The sequence below is a fragment of the Salvelinus alpinus genome, chromosome 14, assembly GCF_045679555.1.
Source record: "Salvelinus alpinus chromosome 14, SLU_Salpinus.1, whole genome shotgun sequence".
Taxonomy (NCBI): domain Eukaryota; kingdom Metazoa; phylum Chordata; class Actinopteri; order Salmoniformes; family Salmonidae; genus Salvelinus; species Salvelinus alpinus.
Window position 1 is genome coordinate 35,814,566 of NC_092099.1, and position 24,220 is coordinate 35,838,785.

General features: G+C 45.0%; 1 protein-coding gene across 10 annotated transcripts in view; it reads left to right on the plus strand.

Moving 5' to 3' along the window:
- The window catches only part of LOC139538866 (mitogen-activated protein kinase kinase kinase kinase 4-like), a 99,157-nt gene that overhangs the window by 47,223 nt on the left and 27,714 nt on the right, over window positions 1-24,220 (plus strand). For 2 of the 10 annotated variants that reach the window (XM_071341361.1, XM_071341366.1), the window contains exons 3-18: window positions 748-804; window positions 4,080-4,205; window positions 7,383-7,493; window positions 7,856-7,946; window positions 8,139-8,269; window positions 8,557-8,611; window positions 8,732-8,810; window positions 9,205-9,380; window positions 9,483-9,555; window positions 9,683-9,893; window positions 12,304-12,465; window positions 12,555-12,656; window positions 16,804-16,959; window positions 19,744-19,953; window positions 22,061-22,209; window positions 23,996-24,153. In XM_071341361.1, the coding sequence (XP_071197462.1) occupies window positions 748-804; window positions 4,080-4,205; window positions 7,383-7,493; window positions 7,856-7,946; window positions 8,139-8,269; window positions 8,557-8,611; window positions 8,732-8,810; window positions 9,205-9,380; window positions 9,483-9,555; window positions 9,683-9,893; window positions 12,304-12,465; window positions 12,555-12,656; window positions 16,804-16,959; window positions 19,744-19,953; window positions 22,061-22,209; window positions 23,996-24,153 (2,047 nt within the window). Of the gene's footprint in view, window positions 1-747; window positions 805-4,079; window positions 4,206-7,382; window positions 7,494-7,855; window positions 7,947-8,137; window positions 8,270-8,378; window positions 8,437-8,556; window positions 8,612-8,731; window positions 8,811-9,204; window positions 9,381-9,482; window positions 9,556-9,682; window positions 9,894-12,303; window positions 12,466-12,554; window positions 12,657-16,803; window positions 16,960-19,743; window positions 19,954-22,060; window positions 22,210-23,995; window positions 24,154-24,220 lie in introns of those variants that run through there. The other 8 variants (XM_071341364.1, XM_071341367.1, XM_071341362.1 and 5 more) reach the window with 7 other exon arrangements.

Consider the following 24,220-nt stretch of genomic DNA (forward strand, 5'->3'; position numbering starts at 1 on the left):
GACTCTGGGATTCTCTGTTTCTCATCTCTCTCTCTCTCTTACAACTAGCTTACTGTGATTAGGATTTTTAAGCAGTAGAAAATGCAATGTTTTAATGCAAGGTTGTGAACCCACTTCTTTCTTTGTTCTAGTCATTCTACTAGTCTGCTTCCAGTCAGACCAACAAAGCCTGTGACCCCCTCATTACCCCCTCCCCCGCCTTGTCGAAGTGGGTTAATCCCTCATCACTCAACGCCCGGACTCTCCCATTTTAGACAGGGGGGGTCAGGTCCAGCTCAGGTGTCGCCGGTTCAGACAAAGGAAACCCAATCCTGCAGCAGTGTTATTCCCCTACCCTTCACTGACCCTCTCTCTGTCTGGCAGTTTCACTGCAGAGTGGTCCCCTCTATTCTGCTGCTTCCTCTGTTAACAGAAAATATGATGTCATTGAAGTCTGCAGTGGTTAGAGTCATTCACATTGTGAGGTAACTAAAGACTGGTTTCAGCTGAAAAGAGAAAAGCATGGCAGAATAGATCTTTAGTACTTGACTCAATGATATGGACTGGGTTGTTGCTTAGGTATCTGATGTCTGGTGTTTCCATGATCATCATGTAGAGTAATAACTCATGGTTAGGAATCAAGGAATCTCCAGTATTTAGTCTGGGATCAAGCACTCAAGGTCTTTCTGACTGAAACTACGTCACATGGATACTTTGCATGTCAGGGTTGAAATTACGTCATTAATTCATCCCCTTTTCTCTCTGCAGGGCCGACATGTCAAGACAGGACAACTGGCGGCCATCAAGGTCATGGACGTCACAGAGGTAAGCTGGTGCTCGATTGGGTTTGTGTGTGATTTAACAGAGAGCTGGTTTGACTGACAGTTTTACTTGGTAGTCGCCATAGCTTTACTTGGTTGTCCATTTGCTCCCACACATTCACTTCCATTCATTAACAGTTCCATTTCGGTTCCCAGTGTTGATAGACTACTTCCTGAATAATCTGTTGATTTATAACATCATGGTCTAATCCTTCCTTGGACTCATTCTAGACTTTATATTCCCTCCAATAGGCTCCACAGAGAGACATTTCCTTTTTAAGACCCAAACCATTAGATACACAAATTACATCCCTTGTCAGACGTTATGTCAAGACCAAATCAAGTAAAAATCTGGATCACAGAATAGATCTTTAGTACTTGACTCAATGATCCAGCTATGCTTAATAATAAATACTCCATAGCCACATTCTAACTTGGGACATATCCCAAGTTGAGTTTTATTGCATCCGAGGCCCTAGATACAGTATGTCTTTAATTTGAACCAAAACACAAATACTGTAGCAGGGTGGCAACAGTCGCCAAGATAAACCTTTCCCCAATTCCCCTAGTCAATATTTTCCCTCCTAAAATAGCCATAATATCAGGCTTATATGAATGTAGGGCTTCAACCTCCGTGTTTTTCCTCTTCATGCCACAGAGCTGAGTTTGTTTGGAGCTGGATGGAGGTGGTTTTATGTAGCCCAGGGCAGCGTTAGGCAGTGCTGAGAGGTCTGGTGTTCAGATACTCTGGAGGAGGGCTGCACACAGCCTCTATGGACCCCCTGTCATGTCTTGTGAAGTCAGCCTGCCTTCGAGGTGTGTGTGTGTACTAAGTGTCTGCCTCCACCCATTTGCCTTAACGGTGTCTCTTATGGTGCCTGAACAGAAAGACAGACCCAGGCTATTGTCACTAAGCAAATGTTAGACTGTATTTGTCTACATGACAAAGCATCTTCCTACCCTGTCTCTAATAATTGATTTGAAAAGACATCTGAGCACAATCCTTTCATTTCTCATGTGAACGTTGCAAAATAGAGACTAAATAAAAGATGGAATAGCGATTAGGACAGGGAGAAGGATGGATAGTCCGTAGGAGCACAGAGAATGAGAGTATTGCCGTGTGGCCATACAGTCCTACTGGTTATCTACACATGTTAGAGATATTTTACACACATCAGCTCTTTTCTGAGAGGAGGGTTTTTAAAGCCGTTTTGTAAAATAAACAATTCAGTTGAGGTTTGGGTGTTTGCCAGGAGCGAGAGTTGGGTTGGAGTAGCTTGTTTATTTTTGAAAATGTTCTCTGGTTGTCCTGCAGGGGGATAGATAAGCTAGTCTAGTGAACCGACAGGACATATGATATGTGCCATCCAGGAACTCCTGGTCAGCAGAAAACATCTGTTTGTGTGCTATTACTTGAGGTATTTTCGGTATATTTTGTTGAACTGTGTTGTTGTAGCCTACTACTTCAAGAAACAGAGTCAGGTAGCATCATTGAGGTGTGAAGCGGTGGTGCACACCAGTTATAGGGTCTATGCCTAGGATGGAAACATGCCTAGGATGGAAGCATGTATTGTCAGCCTAGTACTTCTGGCCAAGCTCCCTACCATGTATGTTTGTTCCTGTATAGAACATACTACAGTAGATCTAGAGACAGCTCCAGTATAGTTCTAGCTTCACTTTACTCTACAGGCTCATCTCAGCATATGTGCCCTGACCCAGATACCACATCCTGTTCTACATACAGCACAGAGAGGGGGAGGGAAGGAGAGTTTCTTTCCTCCTCCTCTCAGAAGGTTCAGTTGAAGTGCAGTGGGATTATGGGAGGAGTCTAAGGCGCTCAGCCGTTTGGCTCTCTTCACCTCTCTTGACCACTGTCTCGCTCTTCTTTCTCTCCCTCTCTTCCTATCGCTGCCCTTTTTCTCTTGGTTGCTTTCCCTCACACCCTCTGTCTTGCTCCATCTCTCTCTGTCTTGCTCTCTTTCCCATCACTACCCATCTCTCCTCTCTCCCTTCCTCTCTTGCTTTTTCTCTACCTACCACTCCTCTGCCTGCCTCTCTGTGTCTCACTGTATAACTTCTAATCACATTAGGTCTACTTGCGGCAGAGCAGAGGGCTGTACTATCTAGAGGCCTGCTCCCCTAACCTAGCAGAAAGGCTGCTGTTGGTGGCTATCATTCACTGTGATTCAATAGTAGTCAGAAGTTCTTAGTAAAAGCCCTGATACAGACACAGCCTCTCCATCTTTCCACTCTCTCTTGTGCTCTCTCTCTCTTTCTCGTGCTTTCTCTCTCTCCTCTCTCCCAGCTGAATATCTTTACAGTAGAAGGTGAGAAAATGGTTGGCGGAGGTGTTACATCACTCTCTGCACCCAGTAAGAAAAAGGGTTGCACATCACCCTTATTTGTTCCATTGTGTGATACTATCTGTATGATGGCTGATACCACCTTCTCCCACCATTTCATGAGTTAGAATGGTGGTTATAGCATCAATGAGGAAAGTGGGGCATACGAAGGACAGAGTGAGAGAAGATAGGGTGATGAGAGATGAGGTTATGGAGAGTGCAGACTGATGTGAAGGTGAGATAGAGGAGAGAGATGATGTCATATTTCCTTGCCTGAGCAGCTGTAACCCAGACCCCAACTGCTTCTGTCTGTCAGCTCCTCTCTCTCTCTGTCTGTCTCTCTCTGTCTCTCTCTCCCCCCTCTCTGAATGATAAAACCAGGCAGGGGAAATGTCACGTCATTCTACCAACAGGAAGACCACATGTTGAGGGAGTGTTGTTAAAAATTACACTGAATCGATGTTTTCTCATTAAATGGATGCCTGACATGGTTTATGAGTGAATCCTACACACCGTGTGTGTGATATTGGTTTATTAGGCTCCATTATCTTGTACGATATAGAATGTGCTGTTTTCACTGCCATGCTCATCAACAGTCTCGGTTTGACTGAAAGTCAATAAATTGTGGTATTTACTAGGCTCATAATGTGGTTGAATAAATACCAGCCTGTTCTGTTATTGTTGTTGTCATGATTACAATAAACTTACGGTCTGAAGAATGCCAAGAGTGGTAAACAACCATGGAGTGTCATCTCATAAGCCATCATAAACAAAACAAATAGCTTGTTAGGAAGTGTGTGTGTGTGTGTGACTTGTGGTTGGTTGGTTGGTTGTTTGTTTGTCTTGGGGGCTCCCAGATTAAACTGTTATCAGGTAATCTGGGAGACATTAACTCAATTAATGGTCTCCCTCATTTGCTCTCCTGCACTCTTTATAGGATGAAGAGGAGGAGATTAAACTGGAGATTAATATGCTGAAGAAGTACTCCCACCACAGAAACATAGCCACCTACTACGGAGCCTTCATCAAGAAGAGCCCCCCAGGACACGACGACCAGCTATGGGTAAGTTGGTTTACCTCCCGCTTTCCCTCAGCCCCAGGGGTTAAAGTTCTCCGTCACTGCGTCGGATTTACATCATATGGCTGACGCAAGAGGTTTAGGTAAAAAACACACTCCAGGCCACACTAAAACTAGGTAGAATGTATTTAGAAATGAAATGTATATTTTTACCACAGCATTGTTGACACTCGTTTCTGATTGGACGGAAGGGCATTCTAGAATGGACATTAACACCAGATAACGGGACTGTTGGAAAAGATATCGGGACAACTTGCAATCATGACACAATATGCACCTACACATGCAGACTGTACTTGCTACAAAGTTACAGAAAGCTAAATCGAGAACCACACAAACTGAAATTGGATATCTTATCAATGCAGGTCCAACAGGGGAAAAAGGTAGCTCGCTAAACAACCAAAAGTATGTGGACACCTGCTCGTCGAACATCATTCCAAAATCATGGGCATTAATATGGAGTTGGTCCCCCCTTTGCAGCTAAAACAGCCTCCACTCTTCTGGGAAGGCGTTCCACTAGATGTTGGAGCATTGCTCCGGGGACTTGCTTCCTTTCAGCCACAAGAGCATTAGTGAGGTTGTTCACTGATGTTTCGTGATTAGGTCTGGCTCGCAGTAGGCGTTCCAATTCATCCCAGAGGTGTTCGATGGGTGTAGGCCAGTTGAGTTCTTCCACACCAATATCAACAAATCATTTCTGTATGGACCGCACTTTGTGCACAGGGACATTGTCATGCCGAAACAGGAAAGGGCCTTCCCCAAACTGTTACCACAAAGTTGGAAACACAGAATTGTCTAGAATGTCACTGTATGCTGTAGCATTGAGATTTCCCTTCACTGGAACAAAGGGGCCTAGCCCAAACCATGAAAACAGCCCCAGACCATTATTCCTCCTCCACCAAACTTTACAGTTAGCACTATGCATTTGGGCAGGTAACGCTTGGCATTGTGCAAAGGGATCTTAGGCTTGTGTGCAGCTGCTCGGCCATGGAAACCCATTTCATGAAGCTCCTGCCAACAAGTTATTGTGCTTACGTTGCTTCCAGAGGCAGTTTGGAACTGTCCTCGGAACTTGCAACCGAGGACAGACGATATTTACGCTCTTCAGCACTCGGCAGTCCCGCTCTGTGAGCTTGTGTGGACAACCACTTCGCGGCTGAGCCGTTGTTGCTCCTAGGCATTTCCACTTCACAATAACAGCACTTACAGTTAACCGGGGCAACTCTAGCAGGGCAAAAATTTGACGAACTTGTTGGAAAGGTGGCATCCTATGACGGTGCCCCATTGAAAGTCACTGAGCTCTGTAGTAACGCAATTCTACTGCCAATGTTTGTCTATTTTTTCACCTTTATTTAACCAGGTAGGCTAGTTGAGAACAAGTTCTCATTTGCAACTGCGACCTGGCCAAGATAAAGCATAGCAATTCGACACATACAACAACACAGAGTTACACATGAAGATTGCATGGCTGTGTGCTCTAATTTTATACACCTGTCAGCAACGGGTGTGGTTGAAATAGCCGAATCCACTAATTTGAAGGGGTGTCCACATACTTTTGTGTGTATATATAGTGTTGCTAGCATTGCTTTGTTTTTGCAGATACATATTTTTTTGGCCCATCTGATGACCTAACGTGGTGATTGATGAACATGAATTTCTCTGGTCCCTATGCTATCATACTCCTACATGTTTCTAGTTTGACCAGCTGTTTTCAGCAACTGGTATTTTTTTAAATTCGGTTGTCATATTGGCAGGTTTGCTAGCAACAAACTATTTAGCTAGCTTCTAGCCTAGTGTTTGATATGCAATGTGATCTCCTCGTAATGAACAGTGACTGAGTGTCCTGACGAGAAGGCAAACTTTTCTAGCTATGCCAGGCAAAAGCAGGCATCATCAGCTCATTGTTATGGATGTATCCAAATGAATGTAAATAGAAAACAACTTAAACACAAATGCAGCTACATTGCTGTTATTCTGGCTGCAGAGTTTGTGACTGTGTTAGCCATAGCTAGTTGGCTAGATTGCAAGCAAGGGACAAGAACTGGCAACGGAACATGTAGAAAAATCTATTGAGTCGCATCCATAAATATCAAGCTAATCGAACGAACGACTGGGTCACGTCTTTAGCAACCAAAATATGAGAAGGTATGAAATGAAAATATGATATATGAAAATATGATGGTAATTGTGTGCTTTATTATTGCTTTCTTTCGTAATTGTGGTATAAATCTTTCCCGCCGATCTGATATTGACTTAAGTTTGTAATGGGATTTATTTTGGTTGCTTTAACCCATACAGCCCAAATTACCCCACCTACAAACGTTAGTATCACTATGACAAATATGGATACCATAGCTGCGTCCAACCTAACTCCAACCCACCCATATCCCTCAAGTGAGTGGGTAGTGGGTACATGCATACCACAGGAGGTTGGTGGCACCTTATTTGGGGAGGATGGGCTCGTGGCAATGGCTGGAGCGGAATAAGTGGAATGGTATCAAATACATCAAACGCAGGGTTTCCATGTGTTTGATGCCATTCCAAAGGCTCCATTCCAACCATTATTATGAACTGTCCTCCCCTCAGCAGCCTCCACTGATGCATACCCTCCACAAACCACCCTTCCTTCTCTCCTCCAATCCTCTAAAGGTTGGGTGAAGTTTGAACTCCCCCTTCCTCACCTCCCTTCTCTCGGAGTCAGTCCCTGTGTGTTTCCCTGAAAGTGCTACCTTTGATGGCCCCTGTCAAACTCTGGGGATTTTTGTCTCTCAGAGGTGCAGGTGCATCAAGAAACTAAAGGGGGGAGAGGAGGAGGGATGGAGTAGGGGAGAGAGGGATTTATCTTGCTATAATTTGCTAGACCAGGGTTATTCCCAATTTATTGCCAACCATCAATAGTTTTCTTAGAAAGAGAGAGGGAGAGAGAAGGAAGGAGAGTAAGTGGTTCTCCCAGTAAAGACTCAAGTACTCGGTCTAGTGTTTTCACAGCTGTCTCTAATCTTTCACATCTACACTGTTAATAATAATGGCTGCATAGTGTGCACATTACTCTAACTCTCTCTCTCTCTCTGGGTCTCTCTCTCTCTCTCTCTCTCTCTCTCTCTCTCTATGGGTCTCTCTCTCTCTCTCTGGGTCTCTCTCTCTCTCTCTCTGGGTCTCTAGCTGGTGATGGAGTTCTGTGGTGCAGGCTCCATCACAGACCTTGTGAAGAACACCAAGGGCAACACACTGAAGGAGGACTGGATCGCCTACATCTCTCGTGAGATCCTCAGGGTGAGTCCACATTTACGCCCTACAAGTTCCCCTGCTGTTGCATGCTGGGATCTGTAGTTTATTTTTTATTTGTTTATGTAGCCTTTATTTCGAAAGGGAGTCATGCTTAGATCAAGGTCTTTTACAGATGAACCATCAGACATACACATCAATACACATGAATATACATAATACACTATACACATCAATATACACGAAAAGCAAAACACAATATAAAACAAACACTTTCTTCAGTAAAAAGTTACTCAATCAGCTGCCTGAATTGCCCTAGAAGCCCCAACTCTTCCTATTTTTGAGCTTTGGAGATTCTACAAGTAGGTTCAAAAACAATAAATGACTGTTATGACTGTGTGTCTCCTCAGGGGTTGGCTCACCTGCACGCCCACCATGTGATCCACCGTGACATCAAGGGCCAGAACGTGCTGCTAACTGAGAACGCAGAGGTCAAACTAGGTGAGTTCACTGGTTTAAACTGGTGGGCCTTTCAAGTGGGCCTGGTTTTAGCTGGGCCTGATTGGAACTGGGACTGCTTTATTACTGGTTTGAACTGGTTTAAGCTGGCTTAAACTGCATGGGGCTGGTTTGATATGTGGGTGTTAAACTAGTTTGAACTTGTTCTGACCGGTCTACTCCCCCCTCCTCCAGTGGACTTCGGTGTGAGCGCCCAGCTGGACCGGACAGTGGGTAGGAGGAACACCTTCATTGGTACGCCCTATTGGATGGCGCCCGAGGTCATCGCCTGCGACGAGAACCCAGACGCCACCTATGACTACAGAGTAAGATGCGCTCAATAAAACCATGCTGCTTTCTGTCAGTGTCCAGCGATGTGACGAGTTGGTGGATTGATAGCTGTTTGCGTTTGTGCCATTGTATGTGGCTGTGTAGGCTGATGGGACAGTACAGTAGCAGGTTGGGGCTGATGTTGTCAGGACCAGAGAGGGTGGTAATTACCATCCTATAGACGTATGCATGCATAGATTTACGCACACACACACACACACACACACACACACACACAATGGTAGCTGTGTCCATATCTTTCATAGTGTGTTTTCTCCTGCAGAGTGACTTGTGGTCCACTGGAATCACAGCTATAGAGATGGCTGAGGGAGCTCCTCGTAAGTACAGACATTCTTTTACTATTGGACTTCTACACTACTATTTGTCCCAGATGGCAAACCTGGTTGAAATTATGTTTGTTTTCCTCTGTCTGACCTGGGTTTGGTCTTGTCTTCCAGCGCTGTGCGATATGCATCCAATGAGAGCTCTCTTCCTCATCCCCAGAAACCCTCCTCCTCGACTCAAGTCAAAGAAATGGTGTGTGACTAATCTCTGCCGTTATGATTTCAAACATTTAAGCCACCATTTTACAATCCCACTGTGAACAATGACACTGGTGAAACTCCTTCATACCCGAGTAGCACAGCAGTCTAAGGCACTGCATCTCAGTGCTAGTGGCGTCACTACAGACCCTGGTTCGAACCTGGGCTGTATCACAACCGGCCGTGATCGGGAGTCCCATAAGGCGGCGCACAATTGGCCCAGCATCGTCTGGGTTAGGGGAGGGGGTAGGCCGTCATTGTAAAATAAGAATTTGTTCTTAACTGACTTGCCTAGTTAAATAAAGATTAAATACAAAAATAGCTCAGCTGACATCCCCTGGTAGATATAGCATAAGCTCATAAAAGTAACAAATGCCTCCTCTCTTCAGGTCTAAGAAGTTTTGCAGCTTCATCGAGGGCTCCCTGGTGAAGAACTACACTCAGCGCCCCCCCACCGACCAGCTGCTGAAACACCCCTTCATCAGAGACCAGCCCAATGAAAGGCAGGTCCGCATCCAGCTCAAAGACCACATCGACCGCACCAAGAAGAAGAGGGGGGAGAAGGGTGAGTCTTAGACATACTAATGCACACACACTTCTCCAAAACCTCTTCTTCACAAGATTTTTTTTTTTACTTAAACATTCTCACCGTTCCTCTCTTCTCTAGATGAGACCGAGTATGAGTACAGCGGGAGTGAGGAAGAGGAGGAGGAAGCTCAGGAGCAGGAGGGGGAGCCCAGGTAACTAACCCACATATACCTATGGCAAAAACTAACCAACATACTAATAGCAAATGCGTTAGCTAAAGTGTCTGTTTGGTCCATAGCTCCATCGTGCTCCATACTAACATATGTCTTTGTTCTGTAGCTCCATAGTGAACCAACCAGGGGAGTCAACCCTGCGTAGGGATTTCATCCGTCTGCAGCAAGAGAACAAGGAGCGCTCAGAGGCCCTGCGCAGACAGCAGCTCTTGCAGGAGCAGCAGCTCCGGGAGCAGGAGGAGTACAAGCGCCAACTACTGGCAGAGAGGCAGAAACGCATCGAGCAGCAGAAGGAGCAGAGGAGGAGGCTGGAGGAGGTATGAAAGAGTGTGTGTGTTCTCTCTCCCTGTCTAATGGTGTGTGTTTGTTCCTTTTACTCTGCAGTCTGCACCCATAAATGGTGTATGTGTGCATAACGTGTGTTTGTGTGTGTGCTAAAGCAGTCAACACACTCCTCACAGACGTCTCCCCCCTCTGTGTTGTGTTTATAGTAATGTGTAGTGATTAGTGTATTTGTGTGCAGCCTCTGGCCCCCTGGGCTGTGTTTCCTAATTGGCCTTTATCTCTCTGAGGAAGACCACAGGGCTCTGTCTGTCTTTATTTTAGCCTCTCTGGGAGGCTGGGTCAGAAAGACTTCTTCCTCAGTCATTAGCTACTAGAACCTGAGAGAGAGAGCTTCCGGTTGTTTTAGTCTGCAGAAATCGGCACAGCCAATTCCCTGACCCATGCCTTATATGCAGTAGTCCCCATGATATTACCATGTCTAAGTTATCTGGTTGGAACCTCTTTAAAGACACATAACCTGTACAATTGAGTCAGACAATATAACAGCTAAGTGCTCCTCCACTGTAGAATAGTTCCCCATACACAAGGGTTAAAGTTCTCTGTCACTTCGACGGATTTCCGTCATATGGATAATTTATTTTAAAAAATTGTTTGTTAATTTTTTTTTTTTGATTTTCAATTTGTCAAACTCACAGTTTAATACATGTACAAAAGGATCCTCTTTCCCTGAAAGAACTACATGAAATGGGAGTGTAACTTCGCCTTTTCAGTCATCGACTTGTTTCAGTCATTTTTTTTTGCTTTAACCTCTGCATACACTTTCCTACAGTTTCTGGCTTTTTTCTGATTAATGAGAAAATGCATTATTGAATCATATTATACTGTAGGGTCAGGGAATCCTCTTGGGCGAGTTGACCAAGGGGCATGAGAATTATATGGCATAGTCCATGTTTAAAGGTTAAATACGGAGACATGCTTTTTCATGATGCAGCCAGGGACCACCACAGGGTACTTAATGGAACTAGGGACCACATCTAGTGCAGGTCTTATTCTACTTAAGTGATAATGCCAGAGAAGCCAGTGTTTGGAGGAAATATTAGCTTGGGTGTTGTTAGGCCCGTGCCAATATATCCTCCAAACACCGGCTTCGAGGGCATTATCACTTTTATACAACAGGTTACCAACATATTCAAATAATGATTGACATATTTTCATTAAAAACATTAGTTTGATCAATTTATTCATACTTTTTCATCCTTCCAGAAGATATAATCCCGACAAAAATCTAGGGTTGCTAGAGACGCGTTCCAGTCATCGTCTTTTTGTTCTCGATCTATGGTCGTTCGTTCTAAATGTTCCATTGCCATACTGGCTGGCAACGTTCTTATCCCTTGCTTGCTAGCTAGCCAACTACAGCTAACTTACAGTCGTGTCAAAAAGTGGAGCCAGAATAACAGCAAAGTATCTGAATTTGCATTTGTTTAAGCTGTTTTCTAGTGACATTTATTTGGATACATCCATAACAATAAGCTGATGAGGCGCGACTTCGCCTGGCATAGAAAATGTACTCACTCGTCAGGATACTGTCGTTCAGAGGAGCTAGCTAACAACATAGCTACAGTAACACAATCACTTCAAACTGAAGCTGGAAAGACTGCAAATTAGCTGCATTTCATTTTACCTTTTTTCAATATAAATTTTTTGGGATATATCCATAAAAATGATGCCAGCTGAATCATAATTTTGACTGGCTAAGAAACGCTGCCTGCCTGTCTGTTTCGTCCCGACTCACGACAGCTAATTACTATGGGACAGCAGGAGATCGAATTTGAATATTGAAACAATGTTGCAAATGTCAGAGACATACAGCAAGGTTTATACAAGTCTCCGCAGTTGAAAATTAAATGTTAGTCTAAAATAAATGTGAGATCATGTCTAGATGCTTTTTATAGTGGAGATCAAGTTTATAAATTACCTGGCTGAGTTGATGAGACAGTGGATTGCGCAGTCAGATGGAACAGAGGCATATTAACGTCATCGATTTAGCCGGTGGCAACTTGTGGAATAGACACCGGCTGGAATGCGGTTTTAACCAATCAGCATTCAGGATTAGACCCACCCATTTTATAATGGTGTAGAGCTACTTACTGTATTTATAGAGATGGCTGCAATAAATGAACACTAATTAGCCAACTGAGAAGCCTGCCAGTATTACTGAAGTGGTGATGGTAAGCCTACAGGTAAAACTTGGCACATACGTAGTGTAGTCCACCAACCGTGAACCCTGGGAAGTGAGACAAGCATCTCACATGCTCACAATAAGAAATGGCTAGCTTATCTCATAAAGTCCAGATATGGTGACCAGAAACAAGAGAGCTAGAGCTCAGAGTGTTAATGCATAGTGATGTCTGCTCCTGACGCCTGCTCTATGGTCATCCACAGCAACAACGTCGTGAGCGGGAGATGAGGAGGCAGCAGGAGCGCGAGCAGCGTCGCCGGGAGCAGGATGACAAGAGGCGCATGGAAGAGGTTGAACGCCGGCGTAAAGAGGAGGAGGAGCGCAGGAGGGCTGAGGAGGAGAAAAGGAGGGCTGACCGGGAGCAGGTAGGAGAACTCTCTATCAACAACAGTTTATTTCATGATACTTGTAGTCTACCCCTGACACTTGCTGTGTGTGTTCGTTTGATTGACAGGAGTACATCCGTCGCCAGCTGGAGGAGGAGCAGAGGCACCTGGAGATCCTGCAGCAGCAGCTGCTCCATGAACAGGCCATGCTACTGGTGAGACCGAACTGTGTAAGCCTATCTATCTTCTATCCATCTGTATATCTCCCATTATCCATCTGTTCGTCTAGCCTTTTATACAGTACCAGTCAAAAGTTTGGATACACCTACTCATTCAAGGGTTTTTCTAAATTTGACTATTTTCTACATTGTAGAATAATAGTGAATACATCACAACTATGAAATAACACAAATGGAATCATGTAATAACCAAAAAAAGTGTTAAACAAATCAAAATATATTTATATTTGAGATTCTTTAAAGTAGCCTTGATGACAGCTTTGCACACGCTTGGCATTCTGTCAAACAGCTTCACCTGGAAGGCTTTTCCAAGAGTCTTGAAGGAGTTCCCACATATGCTGAGCACTTGTTGGCTGCTTTTCCATCACTCTGTGGTCCAAGTCATCCCAAACCATCTCAATTGGGTTGAGGTCAGGTGATTGTGGAGGCCAGGTCATCTGATGCAGCACTCCATCACTCTCCTTCTTAGTCAAACAGCCTGGAGGTGTGTTGGGTCATTGTCCCACTAAGTGCAAACCAGATGGGATGGTGAGTTGCTGTAGAATGCTGTGGTAGCCATGCTGGTTAAGTGTGCCTTGAATTCTAAATAAATCAGTGTCACCAGCAAAGCACCCCACACCATCACACCTCCTCCTCCATGCTTCACAGTGTGAACCACACATGCAGAGATCATCCGTTCACCTACTCTGCGTCACCAAAAATCTCAAATTTGGACTGATCATTCCAAAGGACAGATTTCTACCGGTCTAATGTCCATTGCTCGTGTTTCTTGGCCCAAGCAAGTCTCTTCTTATTGCTGTCCTTTAGTAGTGGTTTCTTTGCAGCAATTCAACCATGAAGGCCTGATTCACGCAGTCTCCGCTGAACAGTTGATGTTGAGATGTGTCTGTTACGTGAACTCTGTAATGAACTTATCCTCTGCAGCAGAGGTAACTCTTGGTCTTCCTTTCCTGTGGCGGTCCCCATGAGAGCCAGTTTCATTATAACGCTTGATGGATTTTGCGACTGCACTTGAAGAAACTTTCAAAGTTCTTGAAAGTTTCCTGATTGACTGACCTTCATGTCTTAAGGTAATGATGGACTGTCATTTCTCTTTGCTTATTTGAGCTGTTCTTGCCATAATATGGACTTAGCCCTATTTGGTAAAATACTATCTTCTGTTTACCACCCCTACCTTGTCACAACACAACTGATTGACTCAAGAAGGAAAGAAATTCCACAAACGAACTTTTAACAAGGCACACCTGTTAATTGAAATGCATTCCAGGTGACTACCTCATGAAGATGGTTGAGAGAATGCCAAGAGTGTGCAAAGCTGTCATCAAGGCAAAGGGTGGCTACTTTGAAGAATCTCAAATATAACATATATTTTGATTTGTTTTACCACTTATTTTGGTTACTACATGATTACATATGTGTTATTTCATAGTTTTGATGTCTTCACTATTATGCTACAGTGTAGAAAACCCTTGAATGAGTAGGTGTGTCTAAACTTTGGACTGTTACTGTATATCTCCCATTATCCATCTTTTCTTCTAGCCTTCTAAGTCAGGGGTTTGCAGTCTATGGGTTTTGCTCTGTAGTAGGGTGTTGAAAAATGGATTTATTGTCACACCCTACTCTTAATATCTAGTTAGAGTACATCACAGTATATCTGAATGGAGCAAACTATTGAGGTTGGAGTTATTCATTCTCTGGGCAAAGTTGGGGAAGCCAGAATGTTTATTACAGTCCTTAATTGAGGATGTCACCAGGATGTGGGAGTGTCCTACCAACAGGAAGAGAAGGTTTTCATTGTTTCTCTACCAATGTTCCTAACTCTGCTGAGATGGTGTGTTGTTAGCGGATCTGCGTGGCAACGTGTTAACACTGTGTGTGTTGTTGAAGGCCTCTGTTCCTCCAGGGGTTTGACGAGGACATTAGATAATGTGAGGATATGATCACCCACATCCCTTCAACTTCACACCACCATTGCTTGTCATCGTTTCTCTCTCTCAACCAATGTCTTACTGTCTCCCTCATGTCTTCTTACGCATCATCAGCTTTTAGCTCAGTCATTTTTCCTTTTTACATTTTAAACCAATATTTGGCCTATATTGTAATAGTAAACATTTTCAAAGCATTTAAACACTTAATTGGGTCCCAGTGAAAATACAAACCCACTCAACATTTCCCTCATTACATGGATACAGCTTGTACCATAAAGACACCAGCCCTTATTTATACAGAACTACTTCAAATAGAACAGCACACACCATGCTTCAGTGCGGGGGCCAAGTTTAGATGATGATACACCAGCACACCTCCCTGCACTCAGTAGAACAAGTGTTGGGAGCTGGAGGAGCAGCATAAGGCCCTGAAGCAGCTATAGCAGGAGCAGACCTACCTACTGTTCCTCCAACAGCAGCCAAAACCCCTGCAGCCAGCCACCAACAGGTCTCATTATCCACAACTACTATTGATCCAGGAGAGGACCAAGTCCCCACAGCTGTTGATCCAGGAGAGGACCAAGTCCCCACAGCTGTTGATCCAGGAGAGGACCAAGTCCCCACAGCTGTTGATCCAGGAGAGGACCAAGTCCCCACAGCTGTTGATCCAGGAGAGGACCAAGTCCCCACAGCTGTTGATCCAGGAGAGGACCAAGTCCCCACAGCTGTTGATCCAGGAGAGGACCAAGTCCCCACAGCTATTGATCCAGGAGAGGACCAAGTCCCCACAGCTGTTGATCCAGGAGAGGACCAAGTCCCCACAACTGTTGATCCAGGAGAGGACCAAGTCCCCACAGCTGTTGATCCAGGAGAGGACCAAGTCCCCACAGCTGTTGATCCAGGAGAGGACCAAGTCCCCACAGCTGTTGATCCAGGAGAGGACCAAGTCCCCACAGCTGTTGATCCAGGAGAAGACCAAATCCCCACAGCTGTTGATCCAGGAGAGGACCAAGTCCCCACAGCTGTTGATCCAGGAGAGGACCAAGTCCCCACAGCTGTTGATCCAGGAGAGGACCAAGTCCCCACAGCTGTTGATCCAGGAGAGGACCAAGTCCCCACAGCTGTTGATCCAGGAGAGGACCAAGTCCCCACAGCTGTTGATCCAGGAGAGGACCAAGTCCCCACAGCTGTTGATCCAGGAGAGGACCAAGTCCCCACAGCTGTTGATCCAGGAGAGGACCAAGTCCCCACAGCTGTTGATCCAGGAGAGGACCAAGTCCCCACAGCTGTTGATCCAGGAGAGGACCAAGTCCCCACAACAACTGACCCAAGAGAGGACCATGTCCCCACAACAACTATTGATCCAAGAGAGGACCATGTCCCCACAACAACTATTGATCCAAGAGAGGACCATGTCCCCATAACAACTATTGATCCAAGAGAGGACCATGTCCCCACAGCTGTTGATCCAGGAGAGGACCAAGTCCCAACAGCAACTGACCCCTGACCCCAAAGGCCCCCATGCCTGGACCGATTGGAGAGGTGAACCCAAGCTTCATTGCCATGACGCTACTGTCGAATGCTGCTTTTGCTTGTGCTGCTGCTGTAGTCATAAACTGCTGTAAGGTGTGCATTTTTATGTGGGGTGTGTGGATTGATTTCTGGTGTGAGGGACTTTCACTGTAGTGGTCATGTTACTATTCCTGCTCAGGATGAGGCCTCTATAGAAACTACAGATACACCCCTGGGAAAATGCATGTCCAAGCTACCTACCCATATCCTTTCTACATTCAGATGGCAATATATTAGCATTTCGCCAATCTGTCCAATCAAGTGTACATGGAAGTGTCCTGTTTGGGTTTTGTTGTCAAATGGAGACCCCTGTTGTCAGATGGAAATACAGCACTTTGGAAAAATGAAAACTCTTCTTTATATTTGTCTCTTCTCCAAACTAAATTATTATGAACATAAAACATTAAACGCCCAGTGCAGTCAAAAACGTGATTGTCCTGTGTTTTACATATTTACACACTGGTTGGAATAATACTGTGAAATTGTGAAGAATTATGATAATGCCCCTTTAGTATAACAGGTAATTCAAAAGACCACCTGAAATGTCTTACTACTGACCCTCCCACTGCTGCTGTGGCTCGATCCTCTTTGTCCTGATGATGGTTAATGACTCTGTCCCTCTCTCTCTGTCCCTCCAGGCTGATGAGAGGTACCGTAAGAACATCCAAGGTTCTCCTCAGGCCGCCCAGGTTAAGGTTCAGCCGCCGGTTCCTCCCCGCGCCGCCGAGACCATCGCCAATGGAAACGCCCCCATTGCTGTCCAGCCTGCCATGCAAAGGCCCATGGAACCCCAGGTAACCACAACAACCAAGATGGCCGATCGCCAGTTGCTTATTCCTCCTTTCGTTACTCTGCCCTTTTCCGTAGCTCTACTTTTTCCAATCCCTTCTTCCTTCCAGGTAGTTCTAACAGGGTGGTCTCTCTCTCTCGCTCTCTCTCCGGGTTGTGTATCTGCAGTAGTGGTGTCTTACTAGCTAAAGTAGATTTTTGTTATTGTGTTTACTATCTCTTCCCCCTCGCTAACTCTCTTCTAGCCTCTGTTCTAGCTGAATTCTTTCACAGTGTGGAGAAATGTGGGTGTTGTTCTCTGTCCCTTACTGATGACATAGTTAACCTTTTCTAGTCCCTTAATAGGTAACTCCATCTTCCCTTCCCTGGGTGACAGCCTATCCTCCACCACTGTGTTATTACGAGGTCCAAGCTGCTTGCTTCTATTCTGGCCACTCATTGCTCAATACCAGCTTTACCCACTCCCTCTACCTCTGACTGCTTTCTCTATTGTGTGTGTGTGTACATTGCCAGGTTGGTGACTCCTTTTATAAAGGTAGAGCTGTTACATGTACATCTTGACTGTGTGCTAAACAACACAAACACATCCATAATTCGTCTTTCTGATTTCACAGTGACTCAGTATATTACTAATATCATCTGCTCAGAGACTCAACCAACCCAGCGTGAATACAGTCATTAATGTCACAGGGCACCATTCAGGGAAACATTCAGTTTTTGGATCATGTCATGGTAATTAGATGTAACAGTGTGGAATTTGGTGATGATGATGATGTAATTGATTGCTAAATGATTTAGCAGAGCCATTAAATGCATTAGTCACTTTTCTGTCGTTAGTGACACGTCATTAGAGACAGATATGAGGCGTGTTGCGCTTGTTACAGAAAACGTATTTGTTGAGTGATAAATCTTTTTGGGGTTTCCTGTCTGAGTGCTTCTCAGTGCATATTTGAAGTCAATTGGAAAGGGAATAAATTCAGTTATAAACCTAGTATGGATATGTCCCTATTGGATTATACTCCTCTTTTTATTTATTTTTATTTCACCTTTATTTAACCAGGTAGGCAAGTTGAGAACAAGTTCTCATTTACAATTGAGACCTGGCCAAGATAAAGCAAAGCAGTTCGACACATACAACAACACAGAGTTAGACATGGAGTAAAACAAACATACAGTCAATAATACAGTAGAAAAATAAGTCTATATACAATGTGAGCAAATGAGGTGAGATAAGGGAGGTAAAGGCAAAAAAAGGCCATGGTGGCGAAGTAAATACAATATAGCAAGTAAAACACTGGAATGGTAGATTTGCAGTGGAAGAATGTGCAAAGTAGAAATATAAATAATGGGGTGCAAAGGAGCAAATTAAATAAATAAATAAATACAGTAGGGGAAGAGGTAGTTGTTTGGGATAAATTATAGATGGGCTATGTACAGGTGCAGTAATCTGGGAGCTGCTCTGACAGTTGGTGCTTAAAGCTAGTGAGGGAGATAAGTGCTTCCAGTTTCAGAGATTTTTGTAGTTTGTTCCAGTCATTGGCAGCAGAGAACTGTAAGGAGAGGCGGCCAAAGGAGGAATTGGTTTTGGGGGTGACCAGAGAGATATACCTGCTGGAATGTGTGCTACAGGTGGGTGCTGCTATGGTGACCAGCGAGCTGAGATAAGGGGGACTTTACCTAACAGGGTCTTGTAGATGACCTGGAGCCAGTGGGTTTGGTGACGAGTATGAAGCGAGGGCCAGCCAACAAGAGCATACAGGTCGCAGTGGTGGGTAGTATATGGGGCTTTGGTGACAAAACGGATGGCACTGTGATAGACTGCATCCAATTTATTGAGTAGGGTATTGGAGGCTATTTTGTAAATGACATCGCCGAAGTCGAGGATCGGTAGGATGGTCAGTTTTACGAGGGTATGTTTGGCAACATGAGTGAAGGATGCTTTGTTGCGAAATAGGAAGCCAATTCTAGATTTAACTTTGGATTGGAGATGTTTGATGTTCGTCTGCGTAGAGGTGAATCTAAAACTCACCAGCAGCAAGAGCGACATCATTGATGTATACAGAGAAGAGAGTCGGCCCAAGAATAGAACCCTGTGGCACCCCCATAGAGACTGCCAGAGGCCCGGACAACAGGCCCTCCGATTTGACACACTGAACTCTATCAGAGAAGTAGTTGGTGAACCAGGCGAGGCAATCATTTGAGAAACCAAGGCTATCGAGTCTGCCGATGAGGATGTGATTGACAGAGTCGAAAGCCTTGGCCAGGTCAATGAATACGGCTGCACAGTATTATTTCTTATCGATGGCGGTTAAGATATTGTTTAGGACCTTGAGCGTGGCTGAGGTGCACCCACTCTTAGTTACTTGTAACAGAAAAAGTATCCTTGAATGTGTGCATGCCGTTATGTGAGTGTTTGTGTCTAACTGTCTATGCATGATGCTACAGTAGCTGATCTGTGTATGCCTTGTTTATGTGATCCATGCTCATTCTCACAACTGGTGATGAGAGTGAAGTGTCATGAGCATCAAAACGGGTGGAGCAGTCATTGGCTGTCTGTGATGTGAAACAATCAAATGGTTAATCTGACTTCCTAAGACTTCCCATTGGTCTCAAGACAACTCCGCCCATTTTGATGCTTCCTGAAGCTTCAGTATCCAATCACTGTCTGCTGCTTGGGTTTGTGGTCTTGTTCTCTTGTTTCCCTCCTCCTCCTCCTCCCCCAAACCTCCCCACTCCTCCCAATGTGTCCTCCCCCTCTGACACCACCTGTCTGTCTCTGTCTCTGGAAGGTCCAGTGGTCTCACCTGGCCGCTCCCCCCGTCGTCTCACGCTCCCATTCCTTCAGTGAGCCCATCGTCCCTAGCTTTGCACAACTCCACCTGTGCTCTCAGGAGCAGCACCATCACCCTGCACCATCATCACCCGCACGCACTGACCCGCAGTCCAACCCCAAGGCCCTGCCCCTTGACAAGGCCCCCACAGACGACACCCCTCCCAGGGTAAGATAGGCCCATCCTCTGGCAAAGTCGGGTAAACTGGTAGTCATTAGACGGCTTTGCTAGGAAGTCTGAACTGTAGACCGGTATACTAGTAGTCACTAGATGCTGGATAGGACAACATTGGAGTGAGTGAGCAGAGTGATATTTGTCTTAGTAACAGTTCTAAAACGGAGCGACCTCCTCCTCACTCTAGCCTGCTGAGAGGATTCAGAGAGAGCAGAACGTTATGAAAGGATTAGAGGCTCGTTCTCTATTCCCCCTCTGTCTCTCCTCTCAGAACCCTCCCTCGTTCAACCTCCCAGCCCTCCATAGCAGACTGATGTAAAAATACCAGAGAAAGAAAGCTGCAGCAGCAATCACTCGACAGCTGAGTGCTTTTGCATCTCAGCATTTTAGAGATGCTCCCAATCAATGGGACGCTGGAGGCTGTCACAAATAAAGGGTAGGATTCAGACTGTTAGAAACGTTCTCCAAGGAAAATATTCCTCATGTTGAAATCGTGACCTTTTTTTTGCCCCCCATCTGCACAAATTAGAGGTGGTATTATTGTCCTCTCTTCACATAGGGCCTAACTATCAAACATCACTTCCTCTTCTTTGGTGAGGTATGAGTATGCCATTTCCTGTTCTGCCCCCTCCTTCCTGTGTAAGCCTTTGGTAGTGTCTCATATCAATGTCAGTGTTAGTTAGCGTTCCATCTGAATGGAGTGGCTGTGTTCCGCCCTGCTTTGCTTTCGATGCTGCCCCCTGTTCCTTCTTAAGCTGTTCTCCCTCCTGTCCCCTGGAAACTACCAAAGAGAAATGCTGAAATCTATGATATAACTTTAAAGCTGTTTTTGTGTTAAGCCACCCCACTGAAAGAGAGCGTTAGGTCTGACACAGCAAAAGACAGCATTCGATCCACACGCTTCCCTTATCAACCCCTGTGTGGGCCCGCAGCTCCCCGGGACTGCTGCGCAGAATAAATATTAGCGAGCAGAGAATCACATCAGACTAGGATTCTATTTCATTGACAGGCACGGCTCTACACAAACCTGTGCATCATATCCAATCAGAGCTGCAGTAGGCCTATATGCAAAAATACCATTGCCATATATGAATCTGTGGCATTCACTTTTAACTGGACTGTTTTTACAGCATGGGCGGTTGTGAGTAGATGTGTTTGTTTTGAGATCAAAGCGAGAACTATGTGTAGCGACGTGCACATTCATATACTTAGTGAGTTATTAGCCCAGTTATAGATCATTTGTAGACAGCAATGGGGGAGTGATTACTTCCTACAAGAGCACAAAACGTGTGCATTTCTAGACGTCTTTGAAAAGCAAGTTAGCTAAAGCGCATTTTTTTGTCTTAAAGGGGGCAGTGTTGTATTTTGAGACATGCTTGAATAAGCTAAGTAGCCAAAAGGCAGAGGGTAGCATAATTTGTCTGATTCTCTGCAATAATGGTATGGGATTAATTATGAGTTTTATTTAGTAAAATGGTTTCTTGCATCAAACAACGCAACAACATTTTCAGTCACCTCCTTGTCTGAAGGACAATAATGTCAAGCCCTTAATGTCAAGCCCTGCATGTTTTTTTCAAAGGTCTCATGGAATGTAGGCCTACATTGAACACCACACATTGGCTGCTACTGTAGGCTGAACGATAGAACAGCAATTTCCATGTTAAAATGTTATGGGATGCATTGTCTCCATTGTTTTTAATGGTAAGCCACTCTGTGGTAGGCCTACGTTATGATCAAATAGCCACAGTAGCCTAATTGACCACTGTTAAAATTAACTTAAAGCGGATACAGCCTTAGTGTTCACAGTAAAAGCACGCACAGAATTTTCTGCGCTCAGCAGACCTGAAATTTGCTCATTGATGAAAAACATTTGAGGGAAGATTGGTGTGGATATAATGCTGTCTTTTGCTGTGTCAGACAGAACTCACTCTCAGTGGTTTGGCTTTACGCAGTGTGAGTATGCAGGGACATAGTTTGGACGTTGTAGAAACGTTTTGGGGACTTTCTAGGGACATCTTAACAGTGTGTGTCTAGCTTTTGTGCTCCTGGCACCCCTGTCACACTACACATACGCCCTCTGAGAGTTTGTGTGTGCCCGTAGAGTGTGTTCATGAGCAGGCATCTGTATGTGTGGAAGGTTCCTGTGAGGACAACGTCCAGGTCTCCAGTACTGTCACGCAGGGACTCTCCTCTCCATGGCAACCTCAATGCCACGCCTAACAACCCGGCGGGCCAGAGGAACGCCTGCAGGTACCTTTTCACGTCCCTCCATTTATCTTTTTCTCTGTCTCGTTTACTTTATTTCTCTCTTTCGATTGATCCTTTTTGCTTTATTTTGTTGTCGCTGTTTGTCTCTCCCTCCGTCTGTCCCTCTGTTCACCACTCCACCATCTCCACTTCTATTCGGGTTGTTAGTACTGGGCGGCAGGTAGTCTAGCGGTTAAGAGCTTTAGGCCAGTAACCGAGAGGTCGCTGGTTCGAATCCCTGAGCGGGCCCCGGTGTAATAATCTTCTGTTCTCCCCTTGAGCAAGGCAGTCAACCCCCAACAACTGCTCCCCAGGTGATGATGATGTGGATGTCGATTAAGGCATCCCCCCACACCTCTCTTATTCAGGGAGGTTGGGTTAAATGCAGAAGACAGATTTTGGTTGAATGCATTCAATGTGCAACTGACTAGGTATCCCCTTTCCCTAATGTAAAATCTCTACACTGTGTGTCTATCTGTACTCTGTAGAGCCCTCTTCTCAATGTATGGATACTGGGTTGGATTTATGTAACATTACTTACTGTTCTGCCATGCGTTACATATCCTTGTCTCCTGTGTGTGTGTGTGTGTGTGTGTGTGTGCACTGTCACACACACTCTTCCCTTCTTAGTATGTCTTTATAATGCTGAGCTTCATCTCCTTTGAGACTGTGCATGTCTGTGTCTATGGAAAAGTATTTGTGTTTATTTATGGGTCTGTCTATTAATATGTACTGTATGTATTTGTATACATGTCTATATGTAAAGAGTATGTGTCTACACTCAGTTTATTAGGTACACCCATCTAGTACCGGGTTGGACCCCCCTTTGCCCCCAGAACAGTCTGAATTCTTCAGGGCATGAAAACATTGCTCAATTGGTATCAAGGGACCTAACGTGTGCCAAGAAAACATTTCCCACACCACTGACACCAGCCAGTACCGTTGACACCTGTCAGTATAGGGCCATGTTCTCCTGACTCATCAGCATGACTCAACAGGAACCGGGATTTGTTGGACCAGGCAATGTTTTTCCACTCCTCAATTGTTGAGTGTTGGTGACCACATGCCCACTGGAGCCACTTCTTCTTGTTTTTAGCTGATAGGAGTGAACCCAGTGTGGTCGTCTGCTGCAATATCCCATCCATGACAAAGACTGACGAGTTGTGCATTCCGAGATGATGTTCTGCATACCACTATTGTACTGCGCCGTTATTTGTCTGTTTGTGGCCCGCCTGTTAGATTGCACGACTGCCATTCTCCTTCGACCTCTCATCAACAAGCTGTTTTCACCAACAGGACTGCCGCTGACTGGATGTTATTTGTTTGTCACACCATTCTCTGTAAACCCTAGACAATGTCGTGCGTGAAAAACCCAGGAAGCCAGCCGTTACTGAGATACTGGAACCGGCGCGCCTGTCACCGATCATACCACACTCAGTCGCTTAGGTCATTCATTTTGCCCATTCTAATATTAAATTGAACAGTAACTGAATGCCTCGATGCCTTTCTGCCTGCTTTATATAGCAAGCCACGGCCACCTGACTCACTGTCTGTAGGAGTGAACAATTTTTGTAAACGGGATGGTGTAGCTAATAAACTGACCACTGAGTGTATGTAAAGTACTGTGTGTGTATGTAAAGTATGTATGTCTGTAAAGTATGTGTCTATACAGTATGGAAAGTATGTATGTCTGTAAAGTATGTGTCTATACAGTATGTAAAGGTTGTAGGTCTATATGTAAAGGTTGTGTGTCTATACTATAACAAACCCTCTCTGTTTCTCTCCACAGTGCTGCAGCGGAGCCGCGTCTGCTGTGGGAGCGGGTGGAGAAACTGGTTCCCAGGCCAACGAGTGGCAGTGGTAGTACTTGCAGCTCCTCCGGCTCCAGTAACTCCAGCTCCCAGCCCAGCTCTCACAGTGGCTCAGGGGAGAGGTTCAGAGCCCGCTGTGAGTCTGATATTCCCCTGATACACACATGCATTCATAGTCTCACGCATAGTTTCCTACATGCACA